We start from the raw sequence: 27,957 nt of genomic DNA, 5'->3' as shown, positions 1-27,957 counted from the left end.
GGCCAGTGCGCAGGCGCGCCCCGCCGTTGCGCATGCGCGGGGTGGTTAAGGACTGGCCGGCCCGGAGGCCTCGCCCTCCTTTTTGGCGCCGACATGGTAGGTGACGGACGGCGCGGCCCGGGCCCTGGGGGACTGGGGCGGGGGGCGGGGGGCAACAGCCGGGCCCGCACCCGCGGGATGGCACCCAGATGGGACAGAGATGCACCGTCGGGATGCTTGGACCTTGCCCTGCCCTGCTCTGCTTTCTTCTGCCCTGTCCTGTCCTGTCCTGTCCTGTCCTGCTGGGGTGAGCTCTCGGCCCCTGCAGCGGGCCAGGAGGCGGAGGGCCCCGCCCGGCCCCATCCGCGCCTCCCCCCTTCCCTTCCTCTCCCCACCGCATTTCTCCTACAGCTCTATCATTTTCTATTTATATAAATGATCGATGCACATATATATATATAACTTCTGGGCCTCAGTGACCTCCTTTCTAAAACGGGAATGAAGACTGCGCCCCATGGGGCCTAACCTCAGTGCCTTCTGTTCATTCAGTAATATTTTTTGAGCGCTTACTATGCGCAGAGCACTCGACCTATTAAGATTGAGCCCCATTGAGGACAACTGAGCGCTTACCATGTGCAGAGCAAGGTGCCGATTATTAAGACTGTGAGCCCCATGGGGGACAATCTCAGTGCCTTCTATTCATTCAGTAGTATTTACTGAGCGCTTACTATGTGCAGAGCACTCTACCTGTTGAGATTGAGCCCCATGGGGGACAACTAAAGTGCCTTCTGTTAATTCAGTAGTATTTACTGAACGCCTACAATGGGCAGGGCATTCTACCGATTATTAAGACTGTGAGCCCCTTGGGCGACAACTTTAGTGCCTTCTATTCATTCAGTGGTATTTTTTGAGCGCTTACTATGTGCAGAGCACTTTACCTATTAAGACTGAGCCCTATGGGGGACAACTTCAGTGCCTTCTGTTCATTCAGTAGTATTTACTGAACGCCTACCATGTGCAGGGCATTTTACCGATTATTAAGACTGTGAGCCCCTTGGGACAACCTCAGTGCCTTCTGTTCCTTCAGTAGTATTTAGTGAGCGCTTACATGTGCAGAGCACTCGACCTATTAAGACTGAGCCCCACTGGGGACAACTGAGCCCTTACCATGTGCAGAGCACTGTGCCGATTATTAAGACTGTGAGCCCCATGGGGGACAACCTCAGTGCCTTCTATTCATTCAGTAGTATTTTTTTGAGCGCTGACTATGCAGAGCACTGTATCTATTGAGACTGAGCCCCATGGGGGACAACTTCAGTGCCGTCTGTTCATTCAGTAGTATTTACTGAACGCCTACCATGTGCAGGGCATTCTACCGATTATTAAGACTGTGAGCCCCTTGGGGGGCAACCTCAGTGCCTTCTATTCATTCAGTAGTATTTTTTGAGCGCTTACTATGTGCAGAGCACTGTATCTATTGAGACTGAGCCCCATGGGGAACAACTTCAGTGCCGTCTGTTCATGCAGTAGTATTTACTGAACGCCTAACCATGTGCAGGGCATTCTACCGATTATTAAGACTGAGCCCCGTGGGGGACAACCTCAGTGCCTTCTGTTCATTCAGTAGTATTTACTGAGCGCTTACTATGTGCAGAGCACTGTACCTATTAAGACTGAGCCCCATGGGGGACAACTTTAGTGCCTTCTGTTAATTCGGTAGTATTTATTGAGCGCTTACTATGCAGAACACTCTACCGATTTTATTAAGACTGTGAGCCCCATGGGGGACAACCTCAGGGCCTTCTGTTCATTCAGGAGTATTTACTGAGCGTTTACCATGTGCAGAACACTGCCGATTATTAAGACGCGCTTAGTACAGTGCTCTGCACATAGTAAGCGCTCAATAAATAACATTGAATGAATGAGCCACGTGGGGGACAACCTCAGTGCCTTCTGTTCATTCGATAGTATTTATTGAGTACTTACTATGTGCAGAGCACTATACCGATTTTATTAAGACGGAGCCCCATGGGGCACAACCACAGTGCCTTCTGTTAAGTAGCATTTGCTGAGCGCTTACCATGTGCAGAGCACTTTACCGATTATTAAGACTGAGCCCCATGTGGGACAACCTGATCACGTTGTGTCCCCCCCACCGGCGCTTAGAACAGTCCTTTGCACATAGTAAGCGCTTAACAAATGCCATCATCATTATTAAGACTGAGCCCCATGTGGGACCTTTTATCTCCCCCAGCGCTTAGAGCACTGCTTGGCATATAGTAAGCGGTTAGCAAATATCATCATATTAAGACTGAGGCCATGTGGGACAACCTGATTGCCTCCCCTATCTCCCCCAGCGCTTAAAACAGTGCTTGGCACATAGTAAGTGCTAAACAAATATCATCATTATTATTAAGACTGTGAGCCCAAGTGGGAGAAGTTCATTATCTTGTATCTCCCCCATTGCTTAGAACAGTGCTTGGCCCATAGTAAGCTCTTAAATGTCATCATAGTTGTTGTTATATCTCTTAATTTTATTTATTGATTTTGATGCCTGTCTTCTCCCCTCGACTGTGAGTCCGTTGTGGGCAGGGATGGTCTCTCTGTTGGGATTGTGCTTTCCAAGTGCTTAGTAGAGTGTTCTGCACATAATAAGCCCTTAATAAATACGTCCATGGGGGCCCTGGCTCCTGCAGCCTCCACAGCCAGGACCGGCGCCAAACGGGTGGGAGCCCGAGCACCATGTGTCCTTCGGACTGGCTACCTGCCCGGGTGGTGAAGGCGTTATTTGTTGAGCGCCTACAATGTGCCAAGCACTGTTTTAAGCGCTGGGGGAGATAAAAGAGCATCAGGTTGCGCCACGTGGGGCTCACAGTCGTAATTCTCATTTTACAGATGAGGAAACTGAGGCCCAGAGAAGCGGCCTGATGCCTATTTGCTTTGACTGAGCCCGTTGTCGGGCAGGGATTGTTTCTGTTGCCCAATTGTACATTCCAGACGCTTAGTACAGTGCTCTGCACACAGTGCTCAGTAAAGACGTTTGAATGAATGGCTTGGCCAAGGTCCTAGAGCAGAAAAGTGGCATAACCAGGGTTAGAACCCACGATTTGTGACTCCCAAGCCCGGGTTCTTTCCACTAAGCCACGCTGCTTCTACGTGAGGTGAAGAGGCTGCGGGCGGGAGGCCAATCCGGAAAATGGTGGTTTAGTGGCAAAAACCCTGTGCTTGGTGGTCAGAGGATGTGGATTCTAATTCCGCTTCCGCCATTTGCTGTGTGACCTTGAGCTAGTCGATTAACTTCTCTGACTCAGCTCATCTGAAAAATGGGAATTAAGACTGCGAGCCCCACGTGGGATAACCTGATGACCTTGTATCCACCCCAGCGCTTTGAACAGCGCTTGGTACGTAGTAAGCGCTTAACAGATAACAAAGCGTTTTATTGTTTATTATGGTATTTTAGCACTTTGTGCTAGGCACTGTAAGCACTGGAGTGGATTCAAGCAAGACCGCTTGGACTCAGTCCCTGTCCCACGTGGGGTTAAGTGTCTCCCCATTTTGCAAATGAGTCTCAGTGAAGTGACTTGCCCAAGGCCACATAGACAAGTGGGCGGACCCAGGGTTAGAACCCATTCATTCAGTCAGTCGTCTAGATTTGAGTGCTTACTGTGTGCAGAGCACTGTACTAAGCGCTTGGAAAATACAATTCAGCAATAAAACAATCCCATGACCTGAAAGTGCATAATAAATGGCAGTACTATATTAGAAGAGTTAAATTTCTAAATAATTCTTAATAGGCAGAGCCTCTTTGCTCCTGAGTTCTGAATCTTTGCAAGCTTCATTTGATAAGTGTAGAATTCGAGTCTCCTTATCCACAAGAATCACATCAGGACATTGATTGTAAGGGCGGTGATATCTGGAGGCAGTGATGGTCAGAGTTTTCTCTGTCAATGATGAGTTGGCATGTATTCTGAATCTAAAGTTGATGTTTATCACCATTTAGCTCTAGAATTACTCTGAGGCTTGAGAAAACTTTGCTACTTGAGTCCTCAGTTCTTAAGAAGAACATTAATGCCATAGGGTTTTTGATCAGGACTGTAAGTATCCTGTGATACGCAGAATTTGTCTGAACAGAATTTTTGGTTTATTGAAAGGGGACGCCCCAGAAGGATGTAATAATCAAATCCGATGCTCCGAATACACTGTTCCTGGAGAAACATGCTGATTATATCGTGTCATATGGATCGAAGAAAGATGATTACGTATGTAGCAATATTTCGTTGATGATAATTCACTGTTACAGCTTCTTGGTTAATTCAAAAGGATTGAGTCCCCCTCATTGGTAACCTTGTCAATAATTTTAATTTACTTTTTGAAGTTTTCATTAAATTTATTACTTTCTGCTGGCTCCACTCTAAAGTATTGTGGGGACCTAGGCAGCGGTTTTCAGGGTCAATGATGTTTTGGCATGTATTACCTGAATCTAAAGTTGATGCTAATTACCTCTTCAGCTCTAGAATTACTCTGAGACCCTGAAACATTTAATTAATAGGTGACTGTAGTAAGAACTCCCTTTTGAAACAAGGTACTTAGGAAGATTGAAAAAGGGGCCCTTCATTGATCTGTGTATTGATCCATGTATATGTATTTACCCCTTTGGGTAAAGATGTGAAATTTGGACTACTGCCTGAGTTTTTTGAGGTATGAGACACCAATTAAATGGTGTCTGATAATATATTTTTGTCAAAAATATGCCAGTGAGTTACCAAACCCCTCCCTCCACTTCTGGCCTATCTTCCATCAGCTTACTTAAAGAGGCTTCTTATCCTGTGTAGCTGGTTTGTAAGAGAGGAGAAAAGAGCACTGTGAAAGGAAAACTGCTTCTGCCCCACACAGAAGAACTGTATGACTCTGTCCTCTGTCTTGCTTCCTGGGAAATGGAGTAGTTTGACCTAGTGAAAACAGCTTCCTAGTCGGGGCACCTAGATTTTGATGCTATTGTGACCACGGGCAAGTCTTTAACTTCTGCCTCAAGTGTCCTCATCTCTAAAATGGATATTAAATACCTGGTCTTTCCTATGCCCACGTGGTACAGAGACTTGCTGATTGCATTGCATCTGCCCCAGTATGCTTAGTAAAGTGCTTGGCGTACAAAGCAAGCCCTTAACAAATACCGCAATTATTAATTCATGGGTCCTCTGGCTGTATGTCTAAAAAACGTACAGCTCTCACCAACGACTATTATAGTATAGACGCACTTTTCCCTTTTGGGCACTAGTAAAATTCTGAAATCTTTTTTGGGATCTCAAGTATGTGCCCAGTAGGATTTTCCTTCATTGTAGAACAAGTTCAGTTTCCACTGGCGAAAGAATTAAGCCAGAACTATTTGAGATTCTGAAATTTTTGGAGGATAAATTTAACCTGAATTTTAAACTTGGGTCAAAAACTTGAATTCTATCCCAACTAGAAGGTTTTCAAAAGTAAAAGCTCAAACCTTTCTTACCTGATTGCATTCTACTGATTTGGCTTTAAAAAAAGATCTTGAATCCAAATCTGAAGAAATTTATTTGCAATATGAACTATTTGCAACTTCATGCAGCTTTTTCGATTCCATGAATTGTGCATTTTAGGAATATTGTATGTCCGAATACCTAAGGATGAGTGGTGTCTACTGGGGATTGACAGTAATGGATCTTATGGGTCAGCTTCATCGGATGAACAAAGAAGAAATTCTTTCATTCATCAAATCGTGCCAGCACGAGTCTGGAGGAATAAGTGCTAGCATTGGTCATGACCCCCACCTTTTATATACACTGAGTGCTGTCCAGGTAATTGTGAAGAAAATCTTCCTTGAAATGTCTCTACCTGCCTTGCCGGCAATTGTATTTATTTTATGATGTTGCACTGAAATACTCTTGCCATCTCTTGCTAAGTCAATTTTAAAATTGCTTTCTGTCCTTGGAAACAGCCTGTTCATTGTCATGTTATGGATTGTTTTTTATACAAGTTGAAATAAATCATTTGCTGAATTATTCTCAGGGGGCTCAATCCAGCATCTACAGAAAGTTGATCTGTCCATAAAGAAAATCGACGGTTCTTGTTAGGGACCTTTAATGGGCATTTCTTGGCTTTTAAAAATCGTTTTTAAAGAGTGATGTGCTCTTTCAACGTTACAGAAGTTATATATCGGCACATGGACACTTTCTGGGAGAGAGCACTTAGTTTTTGGATGCCGGTGGTAGCTCCCAAGGTCAATGATGGTTGGCATGTATTATCTGAATCTAAAGTTGATGTTTATCACCACATTAGCTCTAGAATTACTCTGAGACCTTGGAAAACAATGTTTTATGCTCTTTTACCTCAAAAAAGTCATCTTGTTAGGGTTACTCAAGTTTCTGAGGATGATAGAGTGGCAGGGCTTTGTGAGTGGATGAGCTGGGTTTTTTTTTTAACTCTGGGAAAGTATCTTCAAATCCAGTACTTTTTTAATATAGGGAAGACAAAACCCCCATCTACATCTAACCAAGCATGATTGAGGCCAAGCATCAAGTTTGATTTTTGTGTTGTCTAGCCACAGAAATGGAGGCCCTTCCTAGTGACCGAGCTGGAACCAGCTGATACTTACCGAAGTGCTCTGCTTTACCATGGTCTTTACAGGCCCTTGAATTGAATCATCCCTGTAATAAAGTAAGGCAGTGGGAAAGCTTTGCCTATGTCCTGGGTTCTCGTGGGCAAGGAACATACCAATTATTTTAGTAGTAATAGTACTTCAGGGTTCAGCTTGGAGAGAGAGTACAGAGATGGGAATTGGACATAGTTCCTGTTTTGCACCACAACTATTTGAGTCTGATCCTGTACTTTGAAAACCAAAACCCCAGTTCTTTGTTTCTGGATGAGCCCCCTGGAAAAAAATTTGCAATTACGTTTCAGAAAAATTAAGACAGAAGGTTGGTGTCAGGCTCAGAGAAAATATGAAAAGAAGAGTTAAATTAAAAGGGAACAGGAAGTGGCACAGGAGTAGGAGCAGTGAAGACAGGAGGTTTGGAAGGGAATTGTAAAAAGGTGAATCAACAGAAAGATAGAAACAGAGAGGGACAAGTAAGTGTATTCACACCTCTAACTTTGGCTGAGAATTATGTTGTGTTTGTGAATAGGTTATTGCAGTTCCCACTCACTGCCACTTTCATTTCTGTTGAACAACTTAGGCCACCTTATCCTAACATACTTTTTGAATAATTTTATTTCTGTAAAATGGGGATTAAGTCTGTGAGCCTCAGGTGAGACAATCTGATGACCCTGTATTCATTCATTCAATAGTATTTATTGAGCGCTTACTATGTACAGAGCACTGTACTAAGCACTTGGGATGAACAAGTCGGCAGCAGATAGAGACAGTCCCTGCCGTTTGACGGGCTTACAGTCTAATCGGGGGAGACGGACAGACAAGAACAATGGCAATAAACAGCAATAAACAGCGTCAAGGGGAAGAACATCTCGTAAAAACAATGGCAACTGTATCTACCCCAGCACTTAGAACAGTGCTCTGCACATAGTAAGTGCTTAACAAATACCAGCATTATTATCTTAAGCCTAATGGTGGTAAACTCCCGCAAATATTTTTCAAACATTACTATCTACAGCAGTAAAGTTAAGAAACTAAGGACTAAGCCCAAGCTTCACCACTATGAGTGCTTACAATGTGCAGAGCACTGTACTAAGTGCTCATGGTGTTGTTGAAATAGGGGAGGCAGAAATGTTCCGTGCCCACAACAAGCACGTTAACAATTGGCAGACACTACTTTTGCTTCTGACCTTCAGTTTGTAAAACAGAAACATGGTCTGTTTAATTTATCATCGGGGGTATGTATTAAGCATCATACCAAGCACTGGGGAGAGTTCAGTACAGTAGTTGGGGTAGTCATGTGCCCTGCCTATAGCAGGTTTGCATTTTGAGGATTTTAGATTCTGCCCTATTCAAGACAAACTCAGTAAATTGGCTTTTCTTTTGCAGATCCTTACGCTTTACGATAGTCTTCACGTTATTGATGTAGATAAAGTCGTTGAATATGTACAGAGTCTACAGAAGGAAGATGGTTCATTTGCTGGTGACATATGGGGTAAAATACTTTGCTTTATTTCATTGTTTGTACCATTGTGCGGTGTTCATTTTCAAGGTCAGTGATGTGTTGGCATGTATTATCTGAATCTAAAGTTGATGCTTACCATTCCTATAGCTCTAGGATTACTGAGACCTTGAATTATAATGGAAAGTTTTATATCTGAATTAACTGACAAGTATACATTCAGATGGTCCCAACTGAGTCTAATGACTCCTCAGTTTGGGAAATTGGTACCATTTTGGCAACGTCATTTGTGCCCCAAAATAGCTTTCTTGAAGACTTTAAATGGAGAGATAGCAGAATCTTCTAATGCATTTGATTGCTCTGTCCAAAGATTGTAGTGATATTTTAAAAAGTCTTAAGCTTTTCATCTTTTCAGGTCCCTCTAAGTAGCTGATCAGATTGGACATAACTGTCTGCTGGAAGTTGTAGCATGCACTGTAGTTATGGGTTCAACATCCCTGAGCCGTGGACCCGAGGGGGTCTAGGAAGCTAAGGTACGTAACTATTTTTGTCCCCGATATTTAGTGGCTTTGTAAAGTTTTTTTTAAAAAAATTTGTGCACTTGGGGATAATGGAAAATAAGACTTTACAAACTTGCTGAATATTTGAGGGGAGGAGAGTGGGGCGGGCCAAATCTCACCTCCGATGTAGACTGCTTTAGATTGAGCCCTCACCGATACAGTGCAGGCTGGAGACGCCAGCAGCCGGTTAAAGGTTCAGACAACAGCTGCTTTAAGGGACATGAAAATAGAAATCTGGAACTCTTATTAAATTGGTGAATAAACAGGCTATTGTAAAAAAAATGTTTTAGGGTAGATTTACTGAAATTCCAGGATTAAAATTTCAGCACAGCAGGTTTTCCATCACCTTCATGGGAAGATTCAAATTTCGGGGAAGGTGCACTGTAAAATGTGCAGTGGGTAATTTCAGTGTGCCTTTTCCCTCCCAGGAGAAATTGACACACGATTCTCTTTCTGTGCCGCAGCAACGTTGGCCCTATTGGTAAGTTCAGTAGATTTTATGTTAGCTTGCTTGGCGCCTGATTATTGGAATTTTAATGAAACCTCTGTTTTCGTTTTCAGGGGAAGTTGGACGTTATTAATATGGAAAAGGCTGTAGAATTTGTGTTGTCCTGCATGAACTTTGATGGTGGATTTGGTTGCAGACCAGGGTCTGAATCCCACGCTGGACAGGTAAATACTTGTTCAAAACAACCCATTGACTTCCCTTAACACTTGTTTGCTCCCAAGCTCTAAAGACAGTGCCCTTGCATATACAGTAAATGTGATCTACTTTGCTATCACTATACTCACTTGCTTCCACCTCCCTGAAATGAGTTTTAGAGGTTTATTTCGCTGGTTAGATTGTAATCTTCTTGTGAGCAAGGACTTTTACTGAACTCCCAAATACTTCGTATACTGCTCTGCACACTGTACTCACCAAATACTATTGATTTAAACCAGTTAAATAAGAAATGGGTGCAAACAAACGGATAATGACTTGCAAGTGCCCCATGCAATTTATTGGAATTATATATATATAAAATATATATATGTATTTAGCTAGACTTTAGCAGCCATTTTAAAGTGAAAATCAACGTTACTGCAAATGACGGTCCCTGAAGCAAATAGGAAATTTGTAGTAATGCCAGGTCATTCTAAACATGCGTGATTTTTCAAATGTTTGTTAGTACCCTGTGAGTCTTCTCTGAAAGTTAATGTTCAAGCATAGTTCTTACGTGCGAACTTTGTAATTTTAGATCTATTGTTGCACAGGATTTCTGGCTATCACTGGCCAGTTGCACCAAGTCAATTCTGACCTGCTGGGGTGGTGGCTTTGCGAACGTCAGCTGCCATCGGGAGGGCTCAACGGACGGCCAGAGAAGGTATCGACTCCCATGTTTTTTTGTATCATTAACTAACTTAGGTGGTATTGCTCTTACCCATTCTTACGGTCAGGTCTGCCTCAAGCTTAAAGGTAAAACCCAAAATTTGCATCCCTCAAGATTGACAACATTTTTAATAACAATTTCTCCTTTTAAGCAGATGGCCAGACTTTTCAACTTTTCTTGCAAAGAAGTCCAAAGCAAGTTATCTAGGCTATGGAGCCCCCCTCAAAAGCTCACTCCTCACTGAGGCATGCCATTCAAAAGAACATTAATAAGGGAATAATGTAGAGCAAGCTGTCTTGTAATATTTGTTTATTTCTTATTTTAGTTGCCAGATGTATGTTATTCTTGGTGGGTGCTGGCATCCTTGAAGATCATCGGAAGGCTTCACTGGATTGATCGAGAGAAACTCTGTTGCTTTATTTTGGCTTGTCAAGACGAGGAGACGGGGGGCTTTGCAGACAGGCCAGGAGATATGGTAAATGACCTAAAATCTATTTTTAGTGAACCTTTCATTTCAGTTGGATTGAATCCAATTGGGAATGGGGGAGAGATTGAGGTGAGAGACCCCAGAATGTGAGTTAGTGGTTCATTTGTTTCACTCAATCTAATTTTCAAATGCCCGGGGTGTTTCTCATGGTATAATTGTACAGCGTCATTGGCATTCTGCATTTCTGACTATCCTCGCCACCTCGTTTGGGGCTTGGGTATAGCCACCTTCCACTGTGAAGTTTGAGAGGTTTTTTGGGTAGTCATTAGCTTTATTCATGAGTAAACACTGAGGAAAAATAATCAGAAGCAACATGGGAATAGTGGATAGAGCCTAGCCCTGGGAGTCAGAAGGTCATGATTTGTAATGCTGGCCCCGCCTCTTGCCTGCTGTGTCTTTGGGCAGGTCGCTTCACTTGTCTGCCTCAGTTACCTCATCTGTAAAATGGGGATTGAGCCCCATGTGGAACAGGATCGATGTAACCCAATTTGCTTGTATCTACCCCAGTCCTTAGTACCATGACTGGTACCTGCTAAGGATTTAACAAATGCCATTATTTGTATTGTGTATCGTGAGAAGCAGCGTGGCTCACTGGAAAGAGCACGGGCTTTGGAGTCAGAGGTCATGGGTTCAAACCCCAGCTCTGCCACTTGCCAGCTGTGTGACTTTGGGCAAGTCACTTAACTTCTCGGGGCCTCAGTTCCCTCATCTGTAAAATGGGGATTAAGACTGTGAGCCCCACGTGGGACAACCTGATTCCCCTGTGTCTACCCCAGCGCTTAGAACAGTGCTCGGCACATAGTAAGCGCTTAACAAATACCAACATTATTATTATTATTATTGTTCTAACCTGGGAAACCTTACTGACCAATTCAGCATCTCCCCGCTGAGGGCACATTTCCTCCAAGAGGCCTTCCCTTCTCCCGCTCCCTTAGGTGTTGCCCTGATTTGCTCCCTTTATTCACCCTCCCTCCCAGCCCCATAGCACTTAGTTTAGAGCTGCAAAGTTTAGAGCTGCAATAAGCTTGTGGTGGGCAGGGAATAGGTCGACTTATGTTTGTACCCTCCCAAGTGCTTAGTTCAGTGCTCTGTACACAGTAAGTGCATAATGAATGAATGCTTCCTCAGTCTCTAAACCTTAATAGCACTCTCCCGGTCTCCTCCCCCAATGGCACATATGTACAGTTAATCAGTGGTACTGAGCACATACCCCACGCAGAACACTGTACTAAGTATTTGGGGGAGGGCACAATATAACAGTTGTTGATCCATTCCCTGCCCACAACCGATTGACAGTCCAGAGTTCATACCTTTACTAGACTCCCCCTCCTCCTCCCCACCGTTGAGGAGGGTGGGTCTGGGGAGCAGAGTGGGGGTGATGAGTCCTTCAGACTAGAGTCTCTGACCACCTTTGCTGAAGACACAGATCTCTGACCCATTCTGAGACTCCCAGCTCCTGAGTGGTGATCGGGTGGGGTGGGGCACGGTTGCTTGTCCTACTTGCAATTCATGTCAGCCTCCTGCTAGATCATTGTGACTATCTTGTTTTTGTCTGTCTGTACCCCCCATTAGACTGTGAGTCTGTCATTGGGCAGGGATGGTCTCTATCTGTTCCCAAATTGTACATTCCAAGCACTTAGTATAGTCATCTGCACATAGTAAGCGCTCAATAAATACTATTGAATTAATTAACTTCCCGAGGGCAGCGACCATATCTGTTAACTCTCCTCTCCACTGCTTAGGTCAGTGCTAGCACAAGATAACCACCTAACAAACAGCAAAATTATTCTTTTTCTTATGTTTGAAATGAGAACCATTTGTCTTTGCTTGTCTTTGTCAACCAGTAAAGGAGATTCCATTGTGTTTTACCAGGTGGATCCATTTCACACATTGTTTGGAATTGCTGGCCTATCACTCCTTGGGGAGGAACAAGTAAAGCCGGTGAATCCTGTTTTTTGTATGCCTGAGGAAGTGTTAAGAAGAATAAACGTTCAGCCCGAACTAGTGAGTTAGACCTGTGAAATGCAGAAAGCACTGGAACGGCAGTAGCGATATTCCCAACGCGTCTCACTCACCGCATATGTACTTCATTTCGATGTGATTCCCATTAATAGAGCAACAAAATGATCACTATTTAAGTGAATCTGTTAATATTTTGTACATGATTTGTCAAGTAGTTTTAAAAATTGTATAGTCCTATTTATTTAAATTCTATCTATATATAATGTAAAAAGCTAATATATCTTAATGTGAGCTTTTAGAAGGCTGTTTTTGTCATGCCATTATTTTGATAGTAACAGTAGCAATAGCAGATCAGTAGTTCGCATCTGACAAGATCGATCTTAAAAACACTCGACCCTTCTGGCTTGCGTTAGAATGAGTCATTTTCCGAGGAAAATACTCCATCTCATCTAAGGAATGGGAAAACATTTCTGTTATTTTGTGCACTTAAAATAGCATTTTAAAAGGTTTGGAATTATTTGGAAAATCAGTATTGTGTTACAGTTTTTCTAAACGTTTCGTGCTGTTTTTTTCCTGCTCTTCAAACTTCTGTTCGAATAAAAGTTTACCGATTTACAAATGGAAAGGAATTCTGAAGTATGTAATCGACATGCGTGAGGATCTCGTGATACATAGAGGATGGGAAATCTATGGGATGTGTTGATGAAAGAGGCATGATCAGTTTAGTGCACGAATGGCTATCATGTTCGGCCGAGCTGCCTGAAGTTTCATTCAAGAAACTGAATGCTGGGCTGGCTGGGTATAATCTCTGCTGGACTTGGGCCGGGGCGGAGCTATGGGACTATTTTAGGGGGCAGAAAAGCCTTGGTTCAGTAGTGAGGTAGAGCTAGCCCATCAACAGTTGACAACCCAACTGTTGTCAGGAAGGAAGGGGAGAGGGAGAGAAAGAGGGGAGGGAGAGGGAGGGGAGATGGGGCAGAGAGAGGGAAAGAGGGGAGGGGGAGAGGAAGGAGAGGGAGAAGGGAGAAAAGGAGGTGGGGAGAGTAACACAACTGACTAGCGGCAGACCCGGGATTAGAACCCATGACCTGACTCCAAGCCCGTGCTCTTTCCATTGAGCTGGGCTGAGATTTATGGTAAAGCAGTGAGCGCTTACTGTAATTATAGAAATCAAGAAAAGAGCATCAGAATTTGATGCCAGACCGAATACAGGGGCAGAAAGAGGGAGGAGTTTCAGGGTAATGCCATAGAGGACAATAAAATAAAGTTGGTAGCCACTTTTCTGCCCACACAAGCTTACCGTCTACTTACATTGCATAAGCTCAGTGTGGGCAAGGAATGTCTGGTGGCGTGCTCTCCCAAGTGCTTAAGACAGTGTTCTGCGTGCAGGAGATGCTTTGGTCATACTAAGCGCTTAAGTCCCACTATTCTATTTGCATCCACTGCTCTCCCTATCTTCAAAGCCCTTACAAAATCACGAAGGACCCCCTTCTAAATACTATCTCCGTAAGGTCAGCGAAGGGTAAATGATTTTGTATCAGGACCTGAACAGACCGGGACTTAGGTTTCAATTTCACAGGAACAAAGCTGCCCTTTCCCGGACGTGTATAAAAGCTACGAGTTCGTGTTATTGTAGGCTGCTTCCCATCTGGAACGACGACAACGGTGGGAGGATAGAGAGAAAACTGGAAAATTGCATCCTTAATTGGATCCTTACAGTGTGGAGTGGTTTCCCTAGCACTAAGTCTCAGAAACATTTCGTAGTACTTTACTGAATCGGCCACTTACGTATCTTCCACTTTAAATCTTTTTATATTTTTGTTTTACTTCAATTTCTAGTCGTGGTCTCCTCCACACTGCATTGTGAGCAGGCAGGGATTATGTCTACGAGCTTTTTTTGTAGCTCAGCGGAAAGAGGCCGGGCTTGGGAGTCAGAGGTCATGGGTTCTAATCCCACTCTGCCACTTGTCAGTTGTGTGACTTTGGGCAAGTCACTTCACTTCTCTGTGCCTCAGTTACCTCCACTGTAAAATGGGGATCAAGACTGTGAGCTCCACGTGGGACAACCTAATTACCTTGTATCTCCTCCAGCGCTTAGAACAGTCCTTGACACATAGTAAGTGCTTAACAAATACCATCACCATCATTATTATTATTATAAAGACTGGGAGCCCCACGTGGGACAACCTGTTTACCTTGTAACTCCCCAACGCTTAGAACAGTGCTCAGCACATAGTAAGTGCTTAACCAATACCATAATTATTATTAAGACTGTGAGCCCCACATGGGACAACCTGATTTACTTGGCACATAGTAAGTGCTTAACAAATACCCTTATAAATATTATTAAGACTGTGACCCCCGCGTGGGACAACCTGATTATCTTCTATCTACTCCAGCGCTTAGAACAGTGCTTGGCACATAGTAAGTGCTTAAAAATACTTTATTATTATAAAAATTATTATTTACTGAACTTTCCCAAGAACTTGGTATAATACTGTGCACTCAAAGTGCTCAATAAATACCACTGATTGATTAATAATAATAATAATAATAATGTTGGTATTTGTTAAGCGCTTACCATGTGCAGAGCACTGTTCTAAGTGCTGGGGTAGATTTATAGGGTAATCAGGTTGCCCCACTTGAGGCTCACAGTCTTTATCCCCATTTTACAGATGAGGTAACTGAGGCACAGAGAAGTGACATGACCACAGTCACACAGCTGACAAGCGGCAGAGCAGGGATTCGAACCCATGACCTCTGACTCCCAAGCCCGGGCTCTTTCCACTGAGCGACGCACACTCCTGGAGGGTTGGGATTGTGTCTTCTCACGGGCTCATTCTCCCGTGTGTGTAGAATAGTGCTCCTCTAGCCTGGAAACTCCTTGTGAGCAGGGATCATGCTTACCAACTCTTTTGGACCCTCCCAAGGGCTTAGTAAAGTGCTCTACACACAATAAGCCCTCAGTAATTACTACCGCTTGGCTACCAAGTGCTTAGCACAGTGCTTTACACCCTGTAAATGCTCAATAAAAACCACTATGCATCCAGGAGAACAATAAATCATTGAATATCTGTTCAATGCCTGTTCCTTCTTAGACTGTGAGCCCCATGGGGGACAGAGATTGTGTCTGATCTGCTTACAGTGTATGGATCTCAGCGCTTAGCACAGTAATAATAATAATAATGATGCTATTTGTTAAGCACTTACTAAGTGCCAAGGACTGTTCTAAGCGCGGGGCGGTGGGGGGGGATACAAGGTCGTCAGGCTGTCCCACGTGGGGGGCTCGCAGTCTTAATCCTCATTTTACAGATGAGGGAACTGAGGCCCAGAGAAGTGACTTGGCCAAAGTCATACAGCTGACAAGTGGCAGAGCCGGAATTAGAACCCATGACCTCTGACTCCCAAGCCCGGGCTCTTGCCACTGAGCCACTATAATAAGCACTTAACAAGTATCACAATTATTATTATTGACTGGATTGCATTTAGCACTTACAAGACGTAACATAAATTTGGAGTGATTGAGGACCCAACTTTGCTTTTATTCTTTTCTACGGTTTAAAAATGATAAAATCGCTAAAATCCATCCATTCCTCTCCATCCATCTAAACGGCAACCACGTTCATCCAAGCACTTATCCCATCCTGCCTTGAATACCGCATCGGCCTCCTCACTGACCTCCCGGCCTCCTGTCTCTCCCCACTCCAGTTCCATACTTCACTCTGTTGCCCGGCTCATTCTTCAACAAAAATGTTCATTCCTTGACTCCCCACTCCTCTAGATCCTCCAGTGGTTGTCCATCCACCCCTGCATCAAACAGAGACCCCCTTACCATCGGCTTTAAAGCAGTTAATTCATTCAATAGTATTTATTGAGCGCTTACTGTGTGCAGAGCACTGTACTAGACACTTGGAATCAGCACGCCCCATCCTGTCACCTCACTAATCTACTACAGTCCAGCCGACGCAATTGGCTCCTCCGGCATCCGCTTACTCACTGTGCCCTGATCTCATCTATTATTATTATTATTTATTTAATAGTATCCATCTCACCACCAACCCCTTTTCTCCATCTTCCCTCTGGTCTGGAACTCTCTCCCACTACATATGTGCCACTCTCTCTACCTTCAAAACATTGTTAAGGTCACAACTCCTCCAAGAGGCCTTCCCTGATGAAGTCCTCTGAATCTACCCCAGCGCTTAGAACAGTGCTCTGCACATAGTAAGCACTTAACAAATACCAACACTATTTATTTAACAAAGATCATCATTATTATTATTATTACCTCATCTGTAAAAATGGGGGTTAAAAAAAAGTGAGCCCCACGTGGGACAATCTCATTACCCTGTATCTACCCCAGCGCTTAGAACAGTGCTCTGCACATAGGAAGCGCTTAACAAATACCATAATTATCAGTGGAAAGAGCCCGGGTTTCGGAGTCAGGGGTCATGGGTTCGACTCCCGGCTCTGCCACTTGTCAGCTGTGTGACAGAGAAGCAGCGTGGCTCAGTGGAAAGAGCACGGGCTTTGGAGTCAGAGGTCATGGGTTCGAATCCCGGCTCGGCCACTTGTCAGCTGTGTGACTTTGGGCAAGTCTCGGTGCCTCAGTTACCTCATCTGTAAAATGGAGATTAAGACTGTGAGCCCCATGTGGGACAACCTGATTCCCCTGTGTCTACCCCAGCGCTTAGAACAGTGCTCGGCACCTAGTAAGTGCTTAACAAATACCAACATTATTATTATTAAGTCACTTCACTGCTCTGTGCCTCAGTGACCTCATCTGTAAAATGGGGATTAACTGTGAGCCTCACGTGGGACAACCTGATTACCCTGTATCTACCCCAGCGCTTAGAACAGTGCTCTGCACATAGGAAGCGCTTAACAAATACTATAATTATTATTATTATCAAAGAGAAATGAAGGTGGAGCTGAGAATTTGTGTGCAGTTTCCACCGTCAATTTCTGCCTCTTCTCCAGTAGAGGGCGCTAAGACCCTAATGTTAAATTCTAAATTTTTACAATTGTGAGCAATTGAATCCCCACATGGTGCATAACGCTAAGGCATTTGAAAAATTAAAAATAATACTGATAAGAGTGTTGGTATTTGTTAAGCTCTTATTATGTGCAGAGCACTGTTCTAAGCGCTGGGGGAGATACAGGGTCATCAGGTTGTCCCACGTGAGGCTCAGAGTCTTCATCCCCATTTTGCAGTTGAGGTCACTGAGGCCCAGAGAAGTGAAGTGACTTGCCCACAGTCACAGAGCGGACAAGTGGTAGAGCTGGGATTCGAACCCATAACCTCTGAATCCCAAGCCCGGGCTCTTTCCACTGAGCCACGCTGCTTCTCTCAAAAAAAAAAACAAACTAAAAAAAAAGTTACACCCAGTCCTTTACCTCAGAGAGTATACAATTTCTTTCTGTCTGGGTTTGTCTTTTCATTAAACTCTCTTATACCTCTAAGGTTTTGGGGTATTTTTTTTCCCCACAACAAATTCAAAAGAGCATTCTAAAATTTGGATAGGTGCCGTGCACCCGCCCTCCACTCCACTGATGGGCAAAATCTTGGAGCTGTAATGGTTAGAGATGGAGGGGTGAATGAAGAAGAGGGAGGGGCCGAGGAGCTCAAATCCCCTGCAAACCCAATTTTTTTTCCCTTCAATTACAATTTGTTAATGTCATCTTAATTTAATCCAGGGAATCATAAAAAAAAAGGTAATCATCATTACAGTGATGAAATAGAATCTTTTTTTTGTGTGTGTGTGTGTGTATATGTGTGTGTGGTGGGGTGAAGTGGGGTGGGAAAGGGAACCAAATTATCCCACCCTGTAAATTAGTTTCTAAGTTTAGAACTATCATTTTTCAGGCACTTTAATTTACTGCAGATGGCAGTAAAGACGCTGCCAAATATTTTTACAATTTCTTCAAGAATGTCTCACGGTTGATGAAGATCCTACCCTGTGCCTCTTTGTACCAAGTGTAATGCCAGATACCCGTCAGCCATAAAACAGTTATTTCAGTCGAAATCAGGGCTGTTTCCTGACTTTGCCAAATTTTTGAAAAGAACTAATACATTTAAAGAATCAAAGGATAATACAACCTCCCCCTCTAGACCGTCAGAGCGCTGTGGGCAGGGAATGTGTCTGTTATATTGTACTCTCCCAAGCGCTTAGTACAGTGCTCTGCACACAGTGAGCGCTCAATAAATGCAATCGACTGACCGATTACTGTCCAGTTCTCTTGACCACCGCATTCGCCGTAGAATACAGTTCAGTGAGCGGTAAAAAGCAAAAACCAAGATATACACCTATAAGTTATGCAGACGTACAGGTGTAACGTGGTTCTTGAACATTTTTCTCCTCAAAAACAAGCAGATAAACAGAACTAATGAGAAAAAGTGGGATCAATGACTACTCCTGCAAGTCTCTCCCCACTTTCTACAAGGTACTGATTGGCTTGTATCAAACAGGGACCGACTTGTACAGTCTGAAAATACATGTAGCATGGAAAAGGAGCCCTGATGGAATTTTCTTTTTCATCCCAGGGCTCTTCGTGGGAATGGGTTGGCTGAGTTTCTCTGGGGCCGGACACTGACCGGACTAGGAAGGTGAGAAGCAGTTAATATATTAGTCTCATAAAACACTAAATCCTGGATCAGAGCAAGTGTGTGGAGGCGTTTACATTTCTCTCCCTTGTGATTCAAAAGCGTTCTGGGTCATCAACCCAGCGTGACTTATAATTAAGCCCAAGAGGATGCTATGAACTGTGAAACGGGTCGCAATAGGTCACCACAAAAAGCACACTCCTGTAAAGCGAGTGGCGAACTGTGAGGCAAACCTAGATATGCTTTTCAAATAATAATTATGGTATTTGTTAAGCGCTTCCTATGTGCCGAGAACTGTTCTAAGCGCTGGGGCAGATACCAGGTAATCAGGTTGTCCCACAGGGGGCTCACAGTTTTAATCCCCGTTTTACAGATGAGGTAACTGAGGCAGAGAGAAGTTAAGCAGTTTGCCCAAGGTCACACAACCGACAAGTGGCAGAGGTGGGATTAGAACCTGTGTCCTCTGACTCCCAAGCCCGTGCTCTTTCCACTAAGCCAGGCTGCTTCTCCATAATAATGGTATTTGTTAAGAGCTTACTATGTGCCGAGCACTGTTCAAAGCCCTGGGGTAGATGCAAGGTAATCAGGCTGTCCCACGTAGGGCTCACAATCTTAATCCCCATTTTACAGATGAGATAACTGAGGCACAGAGAAGTGGCGTGGCTTGCCCACAGCAGGCAGCAGAAAGTGGCGGTGCCAGGATTAGAACCCACGGTCTCTGACTCCCAAGGACATGGTCTTGCCATTGAGCCACGTTGCTTCATGCTTCAGATGGGAGGAAAATTTAACAAGTTATTGATAAAACTTGCTGTCGACACCTGCATAGTGACTGAAGGGTAGTTCTGGATGAGTAAAACATCTTTAAACTCTAGAAAGAATTGAATAAATTACAAATATGCACACAAGCGCTGCGGGGCTGAAGGTGAGGTGAATAGCCAGTGTCCGGAGGGTTCAGATACAAGTGCATAGGTGATCAATAATGGAGAAGGAGCCAGGGGAAAGATGGTTTCTTAAATTTTGTTTTTATTAGGAAGGGCCCATTTATGCTCAAAGGGACCACTGAATAGTGCCGATGCTGAGCCACGAGCCACGGTATCATCTAACCAGGTGGTTGCTTTGGAGTTCGTTGCAGTTTTTAGGGTCTACATGTGCCGCATTCCCACCGGCCCTATAATAATTATGGTATTTGTTAAACGCTTACTAGGTGCAGAGCACTGTTCTAAGCGCTGGGGTAGAGACAGGGTCATCAGAATGTCCCATGTGGGGCTCACATTTTTTTAAATCCCCATTTTTACAGATGAGGTAACTGAGGCCCAGAGAAGTGAAGTGACTTGCCCAAGGTCACACAGCAGTCAAGCGGCAGAGCGGGATTAGAACCCACGACCTCTGACTCCCAAGCCCGGACTCTTTCCACTGAGCCACACTAAAGTGGTTCTTTGGTCAGAAACCACCATTACCGACGTCCGTAGCGCCCTCGATGGCCTTTCCATACTAAATCCAGCTTCTCTGATCCTCGCCCGCTGCCCTTTCCCCCGAACCTCGAGACTGTAAGCTCGTTGAGGGCAGGGAATGCGTCTGTTTGTTGTTCTATTGTACTCTCCCAAGAGCTCAGCACAGTGCTCCGCACAGGGCAAGCGATCGATGAATGAACGAATGAATGATCTGAAGCAGAGCCAGTTTAATCGGGGCCTCGGAAGGAAATCAGATCCAAATTTTTGCGCTCCCGATGGCAATCAACGGCTGTCATCCACCTTTGAAACCAGGGTGGTCCGGGGGGAAGATTATTAAGAAGGTGTGTAATAATGATAATAATTGAGAATGATATTTGTTAAGCGCTTACTATGTGTCAAGCACTGTACTAAGTGCTGTGGTGGTTACAAGCAAATCGTGTTCAACACCACAGTCCTTGTCCCATGTGCGGCTCACCGTCCTTAATCTCCATTTTACAGATGAGGTAACTGAGGACCAGGGAAGTGAAGAGACTTGCCCAAGGTCACCCAGCAGACCAGCGGCGGAGCCGGAATTAGAACCCATGACCTTCTGACTCCCGGGCCCTTGCTCTATCCACCCTGCCATGTTGAACCTTTACTTTGAGCCGAGCGCTGTTCTAAGCCCTGGGGTAGGTACAAGGTATTCCAGTTGGACACGGTCCCTCATGGGGCTCATAGTCTCGATCCCCATTTTACAGATGAGGTGACTGAGGCCCAGAGAAGTGAAGTGACTTGCCCAGGGTCACAAAGTAGGAAAGAGTTTAGGCGAGGGACACGGTGCTGAAAGACGGCTTGGGGAAGGCCAGGAGGCCAGAAGCAGCATGGCGTAGTGCGGTAAGAGCCCGGGCTTGGGAGTCAGAGGTCATGGGTTCGAATCCTGGCTCTGCCATTTGCCACCTGTGTGACTGTGGACACGTCACTTCACTTCTCTGGGCCTCAGTTCCCTCATCTGTAAAATGGGGATGAAGACTGGGAGCCTCACGAGGGACAACCTGATGACTCTGTATCTCCCCCAGCGCTTAGAACAGTGCTCTGCACATCGGAAGCGCTCAATAAATACTATTGAATGAATGAATATATCCCTCATTAACAAAATAAATAGGGTAATAAGTAATATATACAAATGAGCACAGGGCTGAGGGGAGGGGAAAGGGGGAGGAGCAGAGGGAAAGGGAGGGCTCAGTCTGGGAGGGCTTCCTGGAGGAGGTGACCTCTCAGGAGGGACTGTTGGCAGGCACGAGGCCGGGACACGTGGCGGGGGCACGTGGCGGCGGCACCGAGCCGGGTGCACGTGGCAGGGGCACGAGGCCGGGGAACGTGGCCGGGGTGCCAGGCGGGGGCACGTGGCGGGGCACGTGGCAGGGCACGAGGCCGAGGCACGAGGCCAAACCACCTGGCAGGGGCACGAGGCAGGGGCACGAGGCCGAGGCACGTGGCGGGGACACGAGGCCGAGTGCACGAGGCCGGGGCACGTGGCGGGGGGCACGAGGCCGAGGCACGCGGCCGGGGTGCCAGGCGGGGGCACGCATGCGCCCCAGGACGGGGGGGGGGGCCTCGCCGCCCTTTTCCCGTGGGCGCCATGTTGTCCCCCGGCTTGGGCGGCGGCCGGGAGCTGTCGCGGCGGCGGTGGTCCACGGCGTCGGGCCCCCATCCCGGCCCCAACGCCTCGTCCTCGTCGTCGTCGTGGGGCCGGGCCCCTTCGCGGGAGCCCCGCGACGCCTGCCACCTCCGGACCTCCGCCGGGACCGTCTCCGCCGGGACCATCTCCGCCGGGGCGCTGGGGGACCGGAGCAGCAGCGGGGGAGGACGAGGAGGACGAGAAGGACGACGAGGAGGAGCAGGAGGAGCAGCAGGAGCAGGAGGAGAAAGAGGAGGAGGCCCGGGGCCGCGCCCCGCCCGCCACAGCGACTGGACGAGCAGCGGCCTCCTCACCCCCGACAACCTCGCCCACACCGACACGCACCCAGGTGCCCAAACACACCCACACCCCGCAGGACCGAAATTCATTCCATTCTCCTTACTGACCCCTTACTAGAGAAGCACCGTGGCTCGGTGGCCAGAGCCCGGGCTTGGGAGTCCGAGGTCATGGGTTCCAATCCCGCCGCCGCCCCTTGTCAGCCGGGCGACTGTGGGCAGGTCACTTCACATCTCTGGGCCTCCGTGACCTCAAGTGTAAAATGGGGATTAACTGGGAGCCTCACGTGGGACATCCTGATGACCCCGTGTCTCCCCCAGCGCTTAACAAATACCAACATTATTATTATTATTACTATATGCGGAGCTCTGGACCCAGCGCTTGGAATGGACAAATCGGTAACAGAGACGGTCCCTGCCCACTGGCGGGCTTACAGTCTAATCGGGGGAGACGGACAGACAAAAACAATAGCAGTAAATGGAATCGAGGGGATGAACATCTCATTAAAACAATAGCAAATAAATAGAATCGAGGGGATGAGCATCTCATTAAAACAATAGCAAATAGAATCGAGGGGATGAACATCTCATTAAAACAATAGCAAATAAATAGAATCGAGGGGATGAACATCTCATTAAAACAATAGCAAATAGAATCGAGGGGATGAACATCTCATTGAAACAATAGCAAATACATAGAATCGAGGGGAATGGGGGAGGGGAATCAGGAGGGGGGAGGTGAGGGGGGAAGGGGAGAAAGGAGGGAGAAGTTTATTCATTCAATAGTATTTATTGAGCGCTTGCTATGTGCAGAGCACTGGACTAAGCGCTTTATTTGCTCTTGTTTTAATGAGCTGTTCATCCCCTTGATTCTGTTTATTGCTAGTGTTTTTGCCTGTCTCCCCCGATTAATAATAATGTCGGTATTTGTTAAGCGCTTACTAGGGGCAGAGCACTGTTCTAAGCACTGGGATAGATACAGGGGAACGAGGTGGTCCCACGTGAGGCTCACAGGTAATCCCCATTTTACAGATGAGGTCACTGAGGCCCAGAGAAGTGAAGTGACTTGCCCCCAGTCACACAGCTGACAAGTGGCAGAGCCGGGAGTCGAACCCATGACCGCTGACTCCCAAGCCCAGGCTCTTTCCACTGAGCCACGCTGCTTAATTTGCCACTGTTTTAATGAGCTGTTCATCCCCTCGATCCGATTTATTGCTATTGTTCTCGTCTGTCCGTCTCCCCCGATTAGACCGTAAGCCCGTCAAAGGGCAGGGACTGTCTCTTATCTGTTACCGATTTGTTCATTCCAAGCGCTTAGTCCAGTGCTCTGCACAAGCGCTCAATAAATACTATTGAATGAATGGAATGGACATTTTGGCAGCAGAGACCATCACTGCCCAGTGACCGGCTCACGGTCTAAATGGGGGAGATGGACAAAAACAAGACAACGTAGTCACTATGAATTCATTCATGCATTCATTCATTCCATAGTATTTATTGAGCGCTTACTATGTGCAGAGCACTTGGGCTAAGCGCTGGGAATGGACAAATGGGTGACAGATAGAGACAGTCCCTGCCCTTTGACGGGCTCACAGATAGAATCGAGGGGATGGACCCTTCATTCACAAAATAATTAGGGTAATAGAAGTGGTCGGGGAGCGGAGGGAGGAGAAGCAGATGGTGGGTAGAGCGTGCGGCAGAGCGGTTAGAGCACGGACCGGGGAGGCGGGAGGTCAGTGGTGTGGGTGACCCGGGCCCGGGCCACGAGGCACTTGGCTGCTCTGGGCCTCACTTTTCTCATCCTAAAATGGGGGGATCCACACTGTGGGCCCCAGGTGGGACCGGGACCGGATCCGACCCGACGACCTTCTGTCCGCCCCGGCGCTTAAGAGCGGGGCTTGGCGCAGAGTAAGCGCTTCATAAGTCCGGCGATGATTAGAAGCGGCCTGGCTCGGTGGAAAGGCCCCTTACTGGGGAGTCAGAGGTCATGAGTTTGAATCCCGACTCTACCGCTAGTCAGCTGTGTGGCTGTGGGCAAGTCACCTCACTTCTCCTGGCCTCAGTGACCTCATCTGCAAAATGGGGATGAAAACTGTGAGCCTCACGTGGAACAACCTGATGACCCTCTCTCTACCCCAGAATTTAGAACAGTGCTCTGCACATAGTAAGCGCTTAACAAATGCCAACATTATTATTACCCCAGCGCCTAGAACGGTGCTCGGCACATAGTAAGCGCTTAACAGATACCAATATTATTGTTATTATTATGGTTGGACAAGAGGTGGGGAGGGAGAAGGGACGAGGCGGGAACTGTGAGCCCCAGGTGGGACCGGGATTGGGTCCGATCCGATGAGCTTCGAGCTTCTATATACCCCAGTGCTTAGAACAGGGCTTGACGCAGAGTAAACGCTTCATAAGTCCAGCGATTATTATTGTTGGACAAGGGATGTGGAGGGAGAAGAGGCGAGGCGGGAACTGTGAACCCCAAGTGGGACCGGGTCCGACCCGATGAGCTTCTATCGCATGGCTCAGTGGAAAGAACCCAAGCTTAGGAGGCAGAGATCATGGGTTCGAAACCCGGCTCTGCCACGTCAGCTGTGTGACTGTGGGCAAGTCACTTAACTTCTCTGTGCCTCAGTTACCTCATCTGGAAAATGGGGATGAAGACTGTGAGCCTCACGTGGGGCAACCTGATTACCCTGTATCTACCCCAGCACTTAGAACAGTGCTCTGCACCTAGTAAGCGCTTAACAAATATCAACATTATTATTCTGTCTACCCCGGCGCTTAGAACAGGGCTTGGCACAGAGTAAGCGCTTCGTAAGTGCAGCGATTATTATTGGGATGAATGGACAAGGGGTGGGGCAGGAGAAGGGTCGAGGCGGGAGGAGGCGAGGGTCGGTGAGGGCAGAAGAAGAGATGGGGGAACCAGGGGGAGGTGGATGCGGGCAAGGGGAACGAAGGTAGCGGCCGAAGGGTGCAGGAAAGGGGATGAGGGAAGTTGAGGCGTCGGGGATCGGGCCCAGTCCCTCCCACCACTCTCCTTCCCTCCCCACCTGTCCCTGCCCCCCACAGGGCTCACACTCTTCATCCCCCTTTGATAGATGAGGGAAGTGAGGCCTAGAGAAGTAACTTGCCCAAGGTTACACAATAGACACGTGGCAGAGCCGGAATCAGAACCCAGGTCCTTCGGACTCCCAGGCCCCTGCTCCGTCCACTAATAGTAAAAATGTTGGTAATTGTTAAGCGCTTGCTATGTGCAGAGCAATGTTCTAAGCGCTGGGGTAGATACAGGGTCATCAGGTTGTCCTACATGGGGCTCACAGTCTTCATCCCCATTTTACAGATGAGGGAACTGAGGCACAGAGAAGTAAAGTGACTTGCCCACAGTCACACGGCTGACAAGTGGCAAAGCTGGGATTCGAACCCATGACCTCTGACTCCCAAGCCTGGGCTCCTTCCACTGAGCCACGCTGCTTTTCTAAGCACTCTAAGTACTCTTTCCACTAAGCCACGCTCTCATCAGCCTCATCGCTGTTGTTCATTCAGTCGTATTTATCGAGCGCTTACTACTGTGCAGAGCACTGTACTCAGCGCCTGGAATGGGCAATTCCGCAGCAGATAGAGACTGTCCCTGCCCAACGAAGGGCTCACGGTCTGAAAAGGGGAGACAGACAGCAAAAACAAAGCAAGTAGACAGGCATCACTGCCCTCAAAATAGAGAAGTGGAATCATAGATAGATACACATCATTAATAAAATAAATGGAGTGATAAATAATACAAACAAATACACACAAGTGCTTTGGGGCCTCCTGTCTCTGGCAGGTGCTCCGGTCCGTAGTTCAGTCTGCTGTCAGATCTTGGCCCTCTTCTGTTCTCCATCTACACTCACTCCCTTGGTGAACTCATTTGCTCCCACAGCTTCAACTGTCATCTCTATGTGGGTGACACCCAAATCTACGTCTCCTCCCCTGTTCTCTCCTCCTCCCTCCGGACGTCTCCACCTGGATGTCTGCCCGCCTCCTAAGACGGAGCTCCTTATCTTCTCTCCCAAACCCTGTCCTCTCCCTGACTTTCCCGTCACTGCGGTTGGCACGACCATCCTTCCTGTCTCACAGGCCCGCAACCTTGTTGTCGTCCTTGACTCCGCTCTCTCATTCACCCCACACATCCAATCCTTCACCCACACCTACCGGTTTCACCTTCACAAGATCGCCGAGATCCTCCCTTTCTTCTCCATCCAAACTGCTACCTTCTTGGTACAGTCTCTCATAATATCCCGGCTGGATTATTGCGTCAGTCTCCTTTCGGATCTCCCATCCTCCCGTCTCTCCCCGCTCCAGTCTATACTTCACTCCACTGCCCGGATCATCTTCCTGCAGAAACGCTCTGGGCATGTCACTCCCCTCCTTAAAAACCTCCAATGATTGCCTATCAACCTCCGCTCCAAACAAAAACTCCTCACTCTAGGCTTCGAGGCTCTCCATCACCTTGCCCCTTCCTACCTCTCCTCCCTTCTCTCTTTCTACCGCCCACCCCGCACGCTCCGCTCCTCTGCCGCCCACCTCCTCACCGTCCCTCGGTCTCGCCTATCCCGCCGTCGACCCCTGGGCCGTGTCCTCCCGCGATCCTGGAATGCCCTCCCTCCTCACCTCTGCCAAACTAATTCTCTTCCTCTCTTCAAAGCCCTACTGAGAGCTCACTCCCTCCAGGAGGCCTTCCCAGACTGAGTCCCCCTTTCCCTCTGCTCTGTTTCCCCCCTCTCCTGCCCTCTGCTCTTCCCCCTTCCCCTCCCCTCAGCACTGTGCTCATTTGTATATATTATTTATTACCCTATTTATTTTGTTAATGAGGTGTCTATCTCCTTGATTCTATTTGTCTCGATGATCTTTTGTTTTGTTCTGTTTTGCTCTGCCGTCTGTCTCCCCCGTTTAGACTGTGAGCCCGACGTTGGGCAGGGATGGTCTCTATCTGTTGCCGAATTGTCCATTCCAAGCGTTTAGTCTGGTGCTCTGCACATAGTAAGCGCTCAATAAATACTATTGAATGAATGAATGAATGAATAAATACCCCCGATTGACTGATTGGTCGATCAGAGAGGTTAAAAAGCCTCCCCTTGGGCTTCACAGCACACAGTGGCCGAGCTGGGACTAGACCCGGGTCTTCTGACTTCCAGGCCACATTATGCAATGCGATCGGTATATTGCAGTGAAAGTTCATTTTCATACAAGTTTTGTACAACTTAGTAGTCGTTCATTTTAGCGGCCCATTTTTCTTTCATCCGTAAAATAATCACTTGTATTCCACAATAGGTGTAGACATGATTTTTAATTCTGTTGTGTTGGGATCTAAATTATACTCTTCAGAGACTGTGGAGTTTGGTAACTGTTTGCAGACTCCATTATAATAATATCTTACCAGCCAGCCCAAAATAAAAAGAAAATATCCTACCACTCAATCTTGCTGTGTGTACCTAACTGTGCGTTATGTTCTCAAAATCTAACTGCGCTGT

The 27,957-nt window shown here is 46.6% G+C and overlaps 2 protein-coding genes, 1 long non-coding RNA gene and 5 other non-coding genes across 9 annotated transcripts in view; 7 read left to right on the top strand and 1 right to left on the bottom strand.

Annotated features, from left to right (window-relative positions):
* Positions 1–21: 21 nt before the first annotated feature.
* Positions 22–13,064, top strand: RABGGTB (Rab geranylgeranyltransferase subunit beta). The gene is made up of 9 exons (XM_001520106.6): positions 22–96; positions 4,131–4,238; positions 5,607–5,804; positions 7,988–8,093; positions 9,049–9,101; positions 9,182–9,292; positions 9,859–9,984; positions 10,316–10,465; positions 12,350–13,064. Exons 1-9 carry the CDS (start codon positions 94–96, stop codon positions 12,488–12,490), a joined length of 996 nt encoding a protein of 331 aa, XP_001520156.2. The 5' UTR covers positions 22–93; the 3' UTR covers positions 12,491–13,064.
* LOC114811845 lies at positions 3,922–4,002 on the top strand. The gene has a single exon (XR_003759541.1). It is a non-coding gene; the product is annotated as a small nucleolar RNA SNORD45 (small nucleolar RNA).
* On the top strand, positions 4,427–4,510 carry LOC114811823. The gene has a single exon (XR_003759518.1). It is a non-coding gene; the product is annotated as a small nucleolar RNA SNORD45 (small nucleolar RNA).
* LOC120638348 lies at positions 4,469–21,579 on the bottom strand. The gene is made up of 3 exons (XR_005659968.1): positions 21,569–21,579; positions 6,588–6,590; positions 4,469–4,508 (listed from the first exon to the last, which is right to left on the bottom strand). It is a non-coding gene; the product is annotated as an uncharacterized LOC120638348 (long non-coding RNA).
* LOC114811834 lies at positions 6,226–6,308 on the top strand. Its single transcript, XR_003759530.1, has one exon. It is a non-coding gene; the product is annotated as a small nucleolar RNA SNORD45 (small nucleolar RNA).
* LOC114811856 lies at positions 8,150–8,231 on the top strand. The gene has a single exon (XR_003759552.1). It is a non-coding gene; the product is annotated as a small nucleolar RNA SNORD45 (small nucleolar RNA).
* LOC114811811 lies at positions 11,849–11,914 on the top strand. The gene has a single exon (XR_003759507.1). It is a non-coding gene; the product is annotated as a small nucleolar RNA SNORD52 (small nucleolar RNA).
* Positions 21,580–22,089: 510 nt separating the features above from the next.
* Positions 22,090–27,957, top strand: part of MSH4 (mutS homolog 4) — a 59,065-nt gene continuing 53,197 nt past the window's right edge. For both annotated transcript variants that reach the window (XM_039911921.1, XM_029061980.2), the window contains exon 1: positions 22,090–22,497. In XM_039911921.1, coding sequence (XP_039767855.1) covers positions 22,110–22,497 — 388 coding nt within the window. In that variant the 5' untranslated portion in view covers positions 22,090–22,109. The remainder of the gene's footprint in view (positions 22,498–27,957) is intronic.

This window comes from Ornithorhynchus anatinus, chromosome 4 (genome assembly GCF_004115215.2).
Source record: "Ornithorhynchus anatinus isolate Pmale09 chromosome 4, mOrnAna1.pri.v4, whole genome shotgun sequence".
Lineage (NCBI taxonomy): Eukaryota > Metazoa > Chordata > Mammalia > Monotremata > Ornithorhynchidae > Ornithorhynchus > Ornithorhynchus anatinus.
This window is presented reverse-complemented; position numbering and strand designations above follow the sequence as displayed.

Coding starts and splice junctions, on each gene's coding strand:
- RABGGTB (XM_001520106.6), top strand. Junction 4,239..5,606: donor GATCGAAGAAAGATGATTAC/GTATGTAGCAAT, acceptor TGTGCATTTTAG/GAATATTGTATGTCCGAATA. Junction 9,102..9,181: donor CAGCAACGTTGGCCCTATTG/GTAAGTTCAGTA, acceptor TTTCGTTTTCAG/GGGAAGTTGGACGTTATTAA.